Source organism: Marmota marmota, unplaced genomic scaffold, assembly GCF_001458135.2.
Source record: "Marmota marmota marmota unplaced genomic scaffold, marMar, whole genome shotgun sequence".
NCBI classification, from domain to species: Eukaryota; Metazoa; Chordata; class Mammalia; order Rodentia; family Sciuridae; genus Marmota; species Marmota marmota.
The window spans coordinates 456888-468895 of record NW_025999949.1 but is presented as its reverse complement, the minus strand read 5'-3'; the positions used below and the strand labels follow the sequence as shown (position 1 = coordinate 468895).

General features: G+C 37.3%; 1 protein-coding gene across 2 annotated transcripts in view; it reads right to left on the bottom strand.

The window, feature by feature from the left end:
- Pop1 (POP1 homolog, ribonuclease P/MRP subunit) overlaps positions 1–12000 on the bottom strand; it is a 34287-nt gene extending 22287 nt beyond the window's left edge. The window contains exons 1-5 of one of the 2 annotated variants that reach the window (XM_048801895.1): positions 11873–12000; positions 6929–7066; positions 4670–4837; positions 3046–3221; positions 921–1169 (exon numbers count right to left, since the gene is read on the bottom strand). In XM_048801895.1, coding sequence (XP_048657852.1) covers positions 921–1169; positions 3046–3221; positions 4670–4837; positions 6929–7066; positions 11873–11963 — 822 coding nt within the window. In that variant the 5' untranslated portion in view covers positions 11964–12000. Of the gene's footprint in view, positions 1–920; positions 1170–3045; positions 3222–4669; positions 4838–6928; positions 7067–11868 lie in introns of both variants that reach the window. The other variant, XM_015486331.2, reaches the window with a different exon arrangement.
- Between the last annotated feature and the right edge of the window lie 8 nt (positions 12001–12008).

Sequence of the window (12008 nt, the reverse complement as noted above, 5' to 3'; positions counted from 1 at the left end):
TTGATGCCATCACTAACACAGAAATCTTCCTATCAATAGTCCCTTGCTCTCAGTTAACAGTGGCCAAGAGGAATCTCATCAGAATTTGTACAACTGGGTGACAGCACAGAATAATGGTGAAGAGTGTGGAACACTGAAGTCTGACAACCTGGGATCAAAGTTCAACTTTACCACTCATTGTCTGCTTGGTAGTAAAACACCTCACCTTTATGTACCTTAAGTTTTCCTCATCTGTAAAATGGAAATAATGGTAACTATCTCCCTTTTGCTGCTTGTTGTTGTAAGAATTAAATAAACACACATGTAAATAATTTAAAACAGAGCTGGGCATACATTAAGCACTCAGAAGTATTTATTATTATTAGCTATCACTTTTATTATTTAGGGCTGATCAAATGTGAAGAAAATATTTGATAACTTCAATCAAAGATTCTGTCTCTACCCACCACCCTGCCAAAAAAAAATATGCCCCAGAGATTGAGGTTATGGCTCAGTGTGGCTTATCTTATACTATAGACTTATACTAAGACTATTTATCTCCTAGCACCCAGCGAAGCACCTGAGTAATCATTTTTAAGGTGGGCACCTTCACAGATAGGACTTGGCATACATGAATTAGTCAAAAAGTCAATATTGTGGTGGACACAGTGGCACACATCTATAATCCCAATGGCTCGGGAGGCTGAGGCAGTAGATCACAAGTTCAAAGCCAGCCTCAGCAAATTAGCAAGGCCCTAAGCAACTTTGCAAGACCCTTTTTCAAAATTAAAAAATAATAATAAAAAAGGGCTGGGGATGTGGCTTGATGGTTAAGTGCTCCTGGGTTCAATCCCTTGTACCAAAAAACAAAACAGAACAAAAACTCATCATCATAAAGGGACTAAACAAAAATAGAAAGAAACCCCACTGGAAAAGTATACCTGGAGGAGACAAAGGTTTGTCATGGCTCGATAGCAGGCTCTGTGGCTCTTGACTGTCGGCCTCTCTCCAAGGCAGTAGCCCCACTTCTTGACCATGTGAAACCGTTTGGCATGCCAGATGTGAGTTTCTAACCATATGTTCTTCTTTTGTCTACGGTTAAATTCTTGCATTCGGTTTATATGACATCTTCGAGCCTTATGGCATTTATTTTTGGAATGTTCTTTTTTCTGATGTACAGCTTTCTCTGCCTATAGGTTCAAGAAGAGAGGCAAATCCTACTTTGTAAGCACCTCAGAACCAAATTAAATGTTAGGAATTCAAACAACCAACTTTAGATTAAGCTGTAGAGTACTTTACAGACCCCACTCATTTGCTTAATAACTTAATAACTCAGAAGTTTCTATAGCTTAGGTAGAGAATGGAGACCACGGGAAGAATAAAGGTTTTAGAGACAGGCATAACTCTAATGCTAATTATACAACCTTCGTGGACTACGAAGATAAAAGTATTTATAACATGTTCAACATAGCAACATAAGCTTAATATGGCTATTAATAGAAAAAAGAATAAATCAAATGCTAGCTCATTGATTTTGTTGTTGTTTTAACCTGTATGATTGTAACTAAAACCAAAATTTTAAGACCAAAACTACCAAGTGGGTAAAATCCACTCATTTTAATTCAGTTAGGCAAACACTAAGTGCTATCTCTAAGAAAGAGACCTTACGTTAAATTCAGAAAGCAAAAATTACTGGTTAGTTTTTACTTTTAAATCTCTTCTATAGTCAAGCTAAACTTCCAGGAAAAACAATTCTCTATTAGTTTGTGATCCCATTAAGGATAAGAACTTGTAAGTTTTATAGTTCAAAACTTCAGTTTGTTGAACTATAATCCCAGCACCAGGAGAGCACTAGTACATAAAAGGCCACTCAACAAATATATCTGGAATTGACTGGTAAAGACACGAGCAGCTTAAACAATCTTAACAATGTTCAAATCCAGAATTCTGGTGAAGCCAAAACACAATCAGATTTGTTATCAAAATTAAAACCAAATTCAAGCTAGGTGCAATGGCATATGCCTGTAATCTCAGAGACTTGGGAGGCTAAGACAGGAGGATCATAAGCTCAAGACCAGCTTCAGCAATTTAGTGAGGCCCTACACAAGTTAGTGAGACTCTGTCTTGAAACAAAAAATTTTTAAAAAGGCTAGAGACTGGGGCTGGGGCTGTAGCTCAGTGGTAGAGCACTTGCCTTGCACGTGTTCGGCACTGGGTTCAATCCTCAGCACCACATAAAAATAAATAAAGGTATTGTGTCCATCTACAACTAAAAAAATATTAAGAAAAAAAACAAAGGCTAGAGATTAGCTCAGTGGTAAAGTGCCTCTGGGTTCAATTCCAAGTACAAAAAAACCAAGTTCAAGTTTTTAACTTTGAAATATCAAATGGCAAACAGATGATGGTACCTTGTTTTTAAAAAAAAAACTTTATTAAATATAGAAGGTAAACCTCAACAATTTTTTTTTTTTAAGACAGAGAGAGAGGAGAGAGAGAGAAAGGGAGGGAGAGAGAGAGAGAGGGAATTTTTTTTAATATTTATTTTTTAGTTTTCGGTGGACACAACATCTTTATTTTATTTTATTTTTTATGTGGTGCTGAGGATCGAACCCAGCGCCGCGCACATGCCAGGCGAGCACGCTATCGCTTGAGCCACATCCTCAGCCCCTTCAATAATTTTAACAGTATTTAAAAAGAGAGGTTCCAAATGCTACATTATAAAAGCATCTGTAGTACCCAATTGCCTCTAATTTGACACAGGAGGGTAGAGAAGGCTGGAAAAGGATTAAACCAAGAATATGCAAATAAAAAAAATCATGCCATAATGAGTATGATGTATTCTGGTCTTCCTTTTAATAAATTATTTTCTTTATATTGTATTTTTAGTTGTAGATGGATACAATACCTTTATTTTATTTATTTATTTATTTTTATGTGGTGCCTCATATATGTGAGGCAAGTGCTCTACCACTGAGCTACAACCCAGCCCTAACAAATTATTTTAGGCTACTACATCTCGAGTTCTTTCAGGAACTACTAACCTAAAGCACTGACCTAAATATTTACCTCTTTCTGGGCCATCTCCTGTAACCGTCTAGGGAGGCGTTTGACGTTGTGGCTCATGGCTCTTCGTCTCATGTGTCGTGGCAGAGTCTGGAAAACCAGCGAATTAGAAGACTTCTGGGTCACAGCTTTTAACATGGCACTGATTTCAGCAGCTCGTGCTTGAGCAAATGTAGAAGCTGTCAAAGGAAAGGATGTCATTGAAAACAAGCCTTGAATCTGCACCTTTTCTGGTGGGTTTCAAAAGAAGACAGGTTTGAGGAATGTGTACTTTCAGCTCACTGACTACTCTGACCACATATCTGACTCAATCAATGTCAGTGGTTATTCTGTTAAATCCATGAGAGATTCTTCTTCAACTTTTACACTTTTCAAGTCTTCCATTATAATTCAGTTTTACTTTTTCAGTTAGAAAAAAGAGTTTAAAAAAAACTTAACAAGGAATTTTTTTAAATATGTAAAATATGTTTTTGTTGTTGTAGATGGACACAATATCTTTATTTTACTTATCTTCATGTGGTGCTGAAGCTCAAAACCCACTGCCTCATGCATGCTAAGCAAGCGCTCTACCACTGAGCCAAACCTCAGTCCTACAAGAATTTTTAAAAATAGGAATCTACATGTAGTATGGGTGTATATGTGTGTAATATAATCACAACCATTTTTGTTGGAGCTTTTATTTTTAAAGACAGGTCTTGCTAAGTTGACCAGGCTGGCTTTGAACTCCTGGGTTCAAGTGATCCTCCTGCCTCAGCCTCCCCAGTAGCATGCCACTATACTCAGTTTCTTTTTTTTCTTTTTTTTTTTTTTTTAATTTTTTTTTAAAGAGAGAGAGAGAATTTTAATATTTATTTTTTAGCTTTTGGCGCACACAACTTCTTTGTTTGTATGTGGTGCTGAGGATCGAACCCGGGCCGCACGCATGCCAGGCTAGCGCGCTACCACTTGAGCCACATACTCAGTTTCACAATCATTTTTAAGTGCAATAATCGAACAAGAAAACAAAGGGGGGGGAAAAAACCAAAATTTTAACAGAGGTTTTGACACAAGATGTTCTTTCTTAATATTTTTACTGCTTGTTCCAAATGTAACAAATATTGGTTTTCTTTATTGTGATTTTTTTTTTTTTTGAAGAGTAAACAGGGTGCTAGAGAAATTCAAGTGAATTAATTCAAGAAGGCATGGACAGACCAAGTATGTGCAAGGAATAAAGGATTTATATGGTAATGGAGACGGAGGTGATAAAGAGACAATGGGAGATGAGGCTGGAAAGGGCTGGTGATAGGCCTTTAAATACAGTCTAGGTATATTAAATTTGGTTCCATCTTTGAAGAATGCCATGCTGAAGAGTGTGGACTGCACACTTACAGAAGTTAACAGTTCACAACTAAAGACTTATAAAATAGGTAAGAAAAAGGACAGAAAATGAAGGCAGGAGAACCATCAGGCCTAAGGATGTTGTGGCTAAAGTCCAGACTGGAGGTGAGAAGGGCCCAAGTGTGTACAACAGAGGAAAGAAGCAAGGGAGGCAGCCAAGGCAGTGCAGAGGGCAATGTGCTGGCATAACTGCGGCAGTAGAAACAATGAGCTCCCAACACAACCAGATTGTACTTCCGTCAATACCCACCGGTTATATACTTGGGGATCTCTTGGGAAGTGCCATCAGGACCTGCTTTCCAGCCTCCCTTTTTTTTAAACATGATTTTGGAGGAAGACTGCTCATTCACACTAGGCTCAGGCAGTGAATGAGGGGTCATCTTGGTTTGCCACTGTTGTGAAGTTCCAGAATGAAGCTCTAGAATATTTTCAAAAACAAATATGTCACTCTTACCAAGGATAAGCATTACAGTGTAGAAGTAACACCTGTTGAGGACAACCACCCTATAAAGTGATTATAACTATTTCTTTTTTTTTTCATTTGTTTTAATTAGTTACACACGACAGTACAATGACCTTGATGTATCATACATTTGAATCAGATGGAATATAATTTCTCATTTTTCTGAGTATACAGGTTGCAGAATCACATTGGTCATGCATTCACATATATACAAACAGTAATAATAATGTCTGCTTCATTCTATTATCCTTCCTATCTCCCTAACCCCTCCCCTTCCCTCCCATCACTTCTCTCTACCTAATCTAGGGTAACGCTATTCTTTTTTCTTTCTCACATCTTCATACATGTATTTTGTATAACAACAAGAGTCTCCTTCCACCACCCATGCAATTCCCTACTATTTCTTTTTTAAAAGGAGGGACTTAAGCAGGGAAGTCAAATAACTTGTCAAGGTCAGAAAGCTAGCAGGCAGCACAGCAGAAAATCACATCAGAATGATGAAAACTTTGAACATAACAGATACAAGAAAATTTTCTTCACTGGGTATTTACAGTACAACATGCACTTTCAACTAGGCTCCTTACTATGGTCTAAATGCTATGTCCCCTGAAATCCACATGTTAAAGTCATGAAGGTAATGCTATTAAGAGGTATGGCCTCTGGAAGATGATTACATTATGGGAACAGAGTCGTCACAAATGAGATTAGTGCCCTTACAACAGAGGCTCCAGAGAGACCCCTCACCCCTCCACTACATGAGGACACCAGGAGAAGGTGCCATCTAGGAACCAGACACAGGACCCTCAACAGACACTGAATTACTGCTTGATCTTGGGCTTCTTAGCCTCTAGAACTGTGAGAAATAAATCTGTTATTTAGAAGCTACTTAGTTTATGATATTCTGTTATATAGCAACCTGAATGATGCTCCCTGTAATTGTGCATTTGGTCTTACACTAATTATCTGGCACACTCAACCCAGAAGCCATTACAGAAGGAATGCAAAGTAAAGTCCCTACACAAATGACAGGGTATTTGAACCATTCTGCCTTTAACATAACATTAGACTTCTGTCTGTGAACAGAGAGAGGGCTCAGTGGAGAATTTTACTTATTTCCCCTGTGGTGTGAATTAGTACATCATGTAATCTTGAATATGTACATGGTTTGTCATTCTGAGTTTTAACTGAAATAATATGCACGAAAAGCTTGTCACTGCATGGCAGTCCTCAACTACTGAATCTGAATCTAGATCTTGTGAATTTAGATCTAAAATTTATTTAACCAAAAATTTATTTAAAAGCACAGCTTTTGCTGTCTTCCCAAGATAGCATTTTCTACTGCTGTTCCCATGAACAACTATCACCTTCCTATCACTTCATAAGGTTCTAAAATCAGCACACAAGTTAAATACAGATATGAAAATGTACCCTATTTCTCTTAGGAAACACAGAAGTATAAATAACAATAAATTTTAATGCAGTAATAAAATATATCAGCTTTAAAACATGCACAGTCATACTATAGTAGTGATGTTCTATAAAGTCACAGTGAACACTGAATTAGTGAACACTGAACCACTGTTCCTAGGGGGGATAGATGACAAGTAGAAGATAATTTTAAAAGCTAAAAACAACTCATTCTGGTAGATTCTATTTCTTTTCTTCTACAAAAGAGAAAATGAAGTTCAAAAGGGTTAAGTGGCTTGCAAGAGGCCACCCCACAGATGAGACTCAAACCACAGGCAGAACTCCATCTCTGTGTGAAAGCTGACAAGGAGACAGCTGCGAACTTATACCTAGGGCAACTTGAATTTCTTCCTGTTCTGTGCATGTCCAAAATGACGGCCAAAGCTCTATAAATGTTGATTTGAGGGTTACAAATACATTTCACCAACTTGGCAGATTTGCCAATACGAAATTTGAGAATACTGAGAGTCTGTTGTATCTAGTTTTATTTCAGTCCATTTACTATTTAGGTAATGACTATCAAAAGAACTGGCAAAATTCACTCTAAATGGAAGTGGAGAGAACTTCATGTCATCTTACCTTGAGCTTGGAAAGGTTTCCCTCCTCCATTATGGAGCTTTACACCTCTATCAGCCACAAAGCCAGAGGATAAAGTCACATTAGTGGGCTGGTTTCTCATTTTCTTAGCATATTTTCTTTCTTTTGCATTAGACATTTCTGGAATGGAAGTGATACATTTAGTACAAGGAGAGGAAACTCCCATTCAAAAATAATAAATTCAACAAATATTTATGTAACACAAAATTGGATTCTTCAATATAATGCCTTCATTTACTATGGTTAGACTATTGAGACCATATTGATCTACAGCAGGGAAGTTTAAAGGAGGCTGTAAATGGCTTTAACATCAAAAACTTGTTTCAAAAGAAAAAAATAAGTTTATTGATGGAAGATTCCCTATTGGAACATTCCAGTCTAGGTTGCCAAGTAATTAAATCTTACATAAATGTTGACACTGCATAAAGTTTGTTGAAAGAATAAAACAGCAGATGAGATCACCATGCATGATAAAAAACTGAAATTAGTTAAAACATTTCATATTGATTCTTAGATGAAATAAGAGTCACCCAAATCAATGAAATTTAAAACACTCTACTTCAAACTGAACATAGGTTATTGATGTTTTCAGTTTTATTGCTGAGAAAAGGCTAACTATATGTTTAATCTACAATAGCAATAGATAATGATTTCAACTTGAAATAAAAAGGACAAAGGATAAAAGCCCAGTAGAGCCTGACTGATTCACTCAGTGGCTCCTCAAACACAAAAGGTCCCTTTTGAGAGAGGTTCTCTCAAATACAACAGGTCCCTTTTTTCACTGATTCAGTCTGAAACACTTGCTTTTTATTTTGAAATAAAAATCATTAATAATAACCTATTGGTGACATAACTATTATCAACACATACCCTGCAATACATGCCCCAACTATAACATAAAGAGCTAAAAAGTAATTTTAATAAAACAATATGCATTTCTGTATGCAACTATTTCACCACTATACTAGATGACATTATGAAATAGACATTTTGAACCCACAGAACAATCACCGACACTGGCAGCACAGGCACTGATACAAGCCATAAAGCTGGAGAAGGGTCCTGGAAGCTCCCACCCCAAGCAAATTATTAACTCTTTCCTTGCTCACTGTAAAGAAGTCCAAAAGGTCCTGCAGGCAACACCAGGAGGTAGGGAATCTCAGAGTGCAGACACTTACCAAGCTGTTTTCAATGCATTTAAATATTCTAATACTATTTCTACCTATACGTAGAATGACCATAGTGGCAACAGCTACAGTGGCAGAACAATCCACATGTATTCTACTTGTGCCTCAAAAAGAACAGTATCACTGGTGATATAATTGTTCAAGCTGGTAAACACTCCTTGGTAAAGAATCCCCTCTCAAAAAAAGTACAACATGGCTTTGACTTATTTCATCCCTACAAAATTCAGTATACATTAAAAATGTGCAACCAATACTTTTACATAAAACAGACTTTGGCTTTGGGTTACTTTGGGGCTTTTCTGCATACACAGGGTATCTAACATTCCTGCCCCTGGCCCACAAATGCCAGGGGTGTTACCCCAATCATTATGCTAATCAAAATATTGTACTAACTTCCAAAATCCCACATCAGGATTTGTACCACTTCCATAGAGAGCCACTTAATTAGCTACCACCCATTCACTTAGCTCCTTTTCCAGTGCAATACATGTAAAAAATTAAGAGTTAATTTTTTAAGAGTGGTATAGTGTTTAGAAACCTTCACTTTAGAGTTAGAAAGATCTGGATTCAAATACCTTCTTAACACTTTTGGTTATAGAATCTTAGGAAAATTACTTTTCTTCTATGAGCTTCATCTCCTCCTCTACAAGTGGGAATTATCACAAAGTAGTTGTGAGAAATAAGTCACATATACATAAGTACTGGCTTTACAAAATGCATATACATAACTCACTTAGCATAGGGCTTTGTACAAACTAAATGATCAGTTTACAAGTGTTATTATTCTAAAATAATATATCTACACTCTGAAATATTTTTTAAATTAAATAATATGTAGAATGTAGAGTTCTGCATAACCGGTTGGCTAATGAAACACATGATTCAGAGTAGTTTGTATTAAGAACAATTAAAAATAGTTTACAAAACAATTTAGTCCACCAACATTACCTACTTGAATCAAAACTAACCCAAGAAGACAAAGCACACTACCTTAGGATCCCTAGCTCAGGATTAGAATGAGCCAAAGGAAGGCTGGTGTTGGGATATTAGGGTAACCTTGGGATACCACATCTATGAACTTTGGTTCTAGACTTAAAAAATGAGCACACTGAGCTAGCAGCAGTCCTCAAATAGTTCTTTGGCTTTGGGTTGTGAATAAAGAATGTATCCTTTGAGATCTGAGATTTCACTTAAAACAGTTTCCAGAAGGAATCTTTATTTTTATTTAAGCTGTAGATGAACAGAATACCTTTATTTTATTTATTTATCTTTATGTGGTGCTGAGGATTAAACCCAGTGCCTCACACATGCTAGGCAAGCACTTTACCACTGAGTCACAGCCATAGTCCCTCCAGAAGGAATCTTTTTTTTTCATATTTTTTTAGTTGTTGATGGACCTTTATTTATTTATATGTGGTACTGAGAATTGAACCCAGTGCCTCACACATGCTAGGCAAGTGCTCTACCACTGAGCTATAAACCCAGCCCACCAGAAGGAATTTTAATGCTTATAACGTTCAAGTGGATTTTACATCTATTCCTAGTATTCATATTTTGTTTTCATGTTCATTCATTTCTTTTTCCTTCTTTCTCATGTTCATTCAGTCAAAACTTTAATGAGTATTAAATATGTCAGCTTTATAAAAATACTTTCCCTACATCTTCAAATAAAATGGATATGTCATGTTTTCTCATAGAGCTTAGAATCTGGTTGAACAGATACAGCTATGTATACTGGACTCCAGTTTGAGAACCTGGGGGGGAAAAAGATAATCTCCATTTTCCTTCCAGATCTAAAAAGTTGGTGATTCCTGCTTGATAAGAATGAAGTACCTTGTTTCACAAGTAATATTTTAAACAGTCAAATTATTTGTAATGCTCCAAGAGAGCCTTATTTTAAAAAATCATAGTGATTTTTTTTCTTTTTTAAATATTTTTGTTAGTTATTGATGTACTTTTATTTATTTATTTGTTTATATATGGTGCTGAGAATAGAACCCGAACCTAGGCACATGCTAGGCAAGCACTTTACCACTGAGCCATGATCCAGCCCCAGTGAATTGTTTTATAAATAAGAATCACCTCCTAATTATCCAGTTTAATCAATATTAACAAGATTTGGGGTACCTACAATGTGTTTAATATAGTTTCAGGTCATGTTTATACCAGTATCAGGATGTGATCTTTTTCCTTTAAGAATTTAGTCATCTTAAGCAGCTAACATTAATCGAGAACTTTGTGCCAGGCACTGCTGCATGCCTTATTCATTTAATTGTTACAATTATATGAGAGGTACTTGTGTTATCTCATTTTGTAAATGAGGAAAATGAAACACAAAGCAGTTATTCCACCCATATCCACTAAGCTTATGATTGTCCTGGAATTCAGGATAGTCTGGATCAGGCAGTCTGGTTCTAGTCACCATATTCAAACATAAAATAATTAGAAAATAAGACCACATGTAATAAAATGTTAAATTTTGCAGTATAGCAAAACAGGAAACTGGAAATGAGAAAGAAAAAAATGTGTATCAGCAGAAAAAAATCAGTAAGAACACAGAATTTCAGTTAGTTGGAACTTGGGCAGTTAGGGAAGAAGGAGTATTCAGGAATATTCTGTGTGAATATAGGATTGAGAACTCGGATGACTAGAGTGGGAAGACAAAGAAGAAATAGGCTAGAGAAGGACAGACTAAAAGATCTCATATTCCAGGCTGGAGATCTAAACCAATGAAAAAGATATGAAGGAGAGAATAGGAAAGGCAGCAGAATACAACATACACTAGCATGGCAGTATGTAAAAAAGTGGATGTGTAACCAATGTGATTCTGCAATATGTATACGGGGTAAAAATGGGAGTTCATAATCCGCTTGAATCAAATGTATGAAATATGATATGTCAAGAGCTTTGTAATGTTTTGAACAACTAATAATAAAATAAATAAATAAATAAAAATAAAAAGATCTGAAGGTTCCTGAGACAGATGGAAAGCAAAACCTTAACAGTATGTAGGCCAAACAAAGGGATTTTCTTATAGTACATTTTGAAAGCAGGGAGGACAGAGACCTCACCTTTTTTTAACTATTGCATTCCCAGAACTTAGCAGACCGCCATGCACAAAGTAGGGGAGACGTATATATTACACTAACGCACATTACTTAATATGTGTGTGTGTATAATGTATATGTATATAACGTACACAAGCATTCATAAATGAAGAAGTGGAGCGTGCCTATATTACACATATTAACAGGATGGGAGATATTTAGCCCAGTACCATTCCTTCTGACAATGTATGATCTGTACATAGACCAGCTCTGGGCTACTAGCCAAAGCAAGATCACTATCTTTTTTTTCCCAGTCAGATCTCATTCCCTGTTCAGATCGTAGGAGACCCTTTAAAGTCAGAGACCGGAATTTGGGAGGGGTGGGAAGAAGAACAACGCCTCTCGGCATGGTCCCCTGAAAGACCCATCCTTTAGGGTGGCAGAAGGGCTGCAAGCCTACTCATCCTCAGAACGGCTTCCACCTACCGGGGGCAATGCCGGGAAATAACAGACTTGGTGCACGAGAAGGTTCGGAACCGGGAAAAAGGGTCCCGGGCGCAGGCAGAGAGGAAATAAAGACCAGCAATCTGAGAGAGAGAGGGAAACCGGGCCGGAGCTGGGAGTAGCCACACACACTCCCCCCAAATTCGAGCACCTTGGCAGCAGGCATCAATGCTTCACGACCTACCTACCCGACGTTCTGAGGGATCCTGGGGTCAGAATGACAAGCCTCTGCGACAGTCCCCTCAAAGACGACCTACGTGAGCGAGATGCACGGCGCATGCGCCAGCCCGGCGCTTCCTTCACGTGGCGCGGAGTCGCACTCAG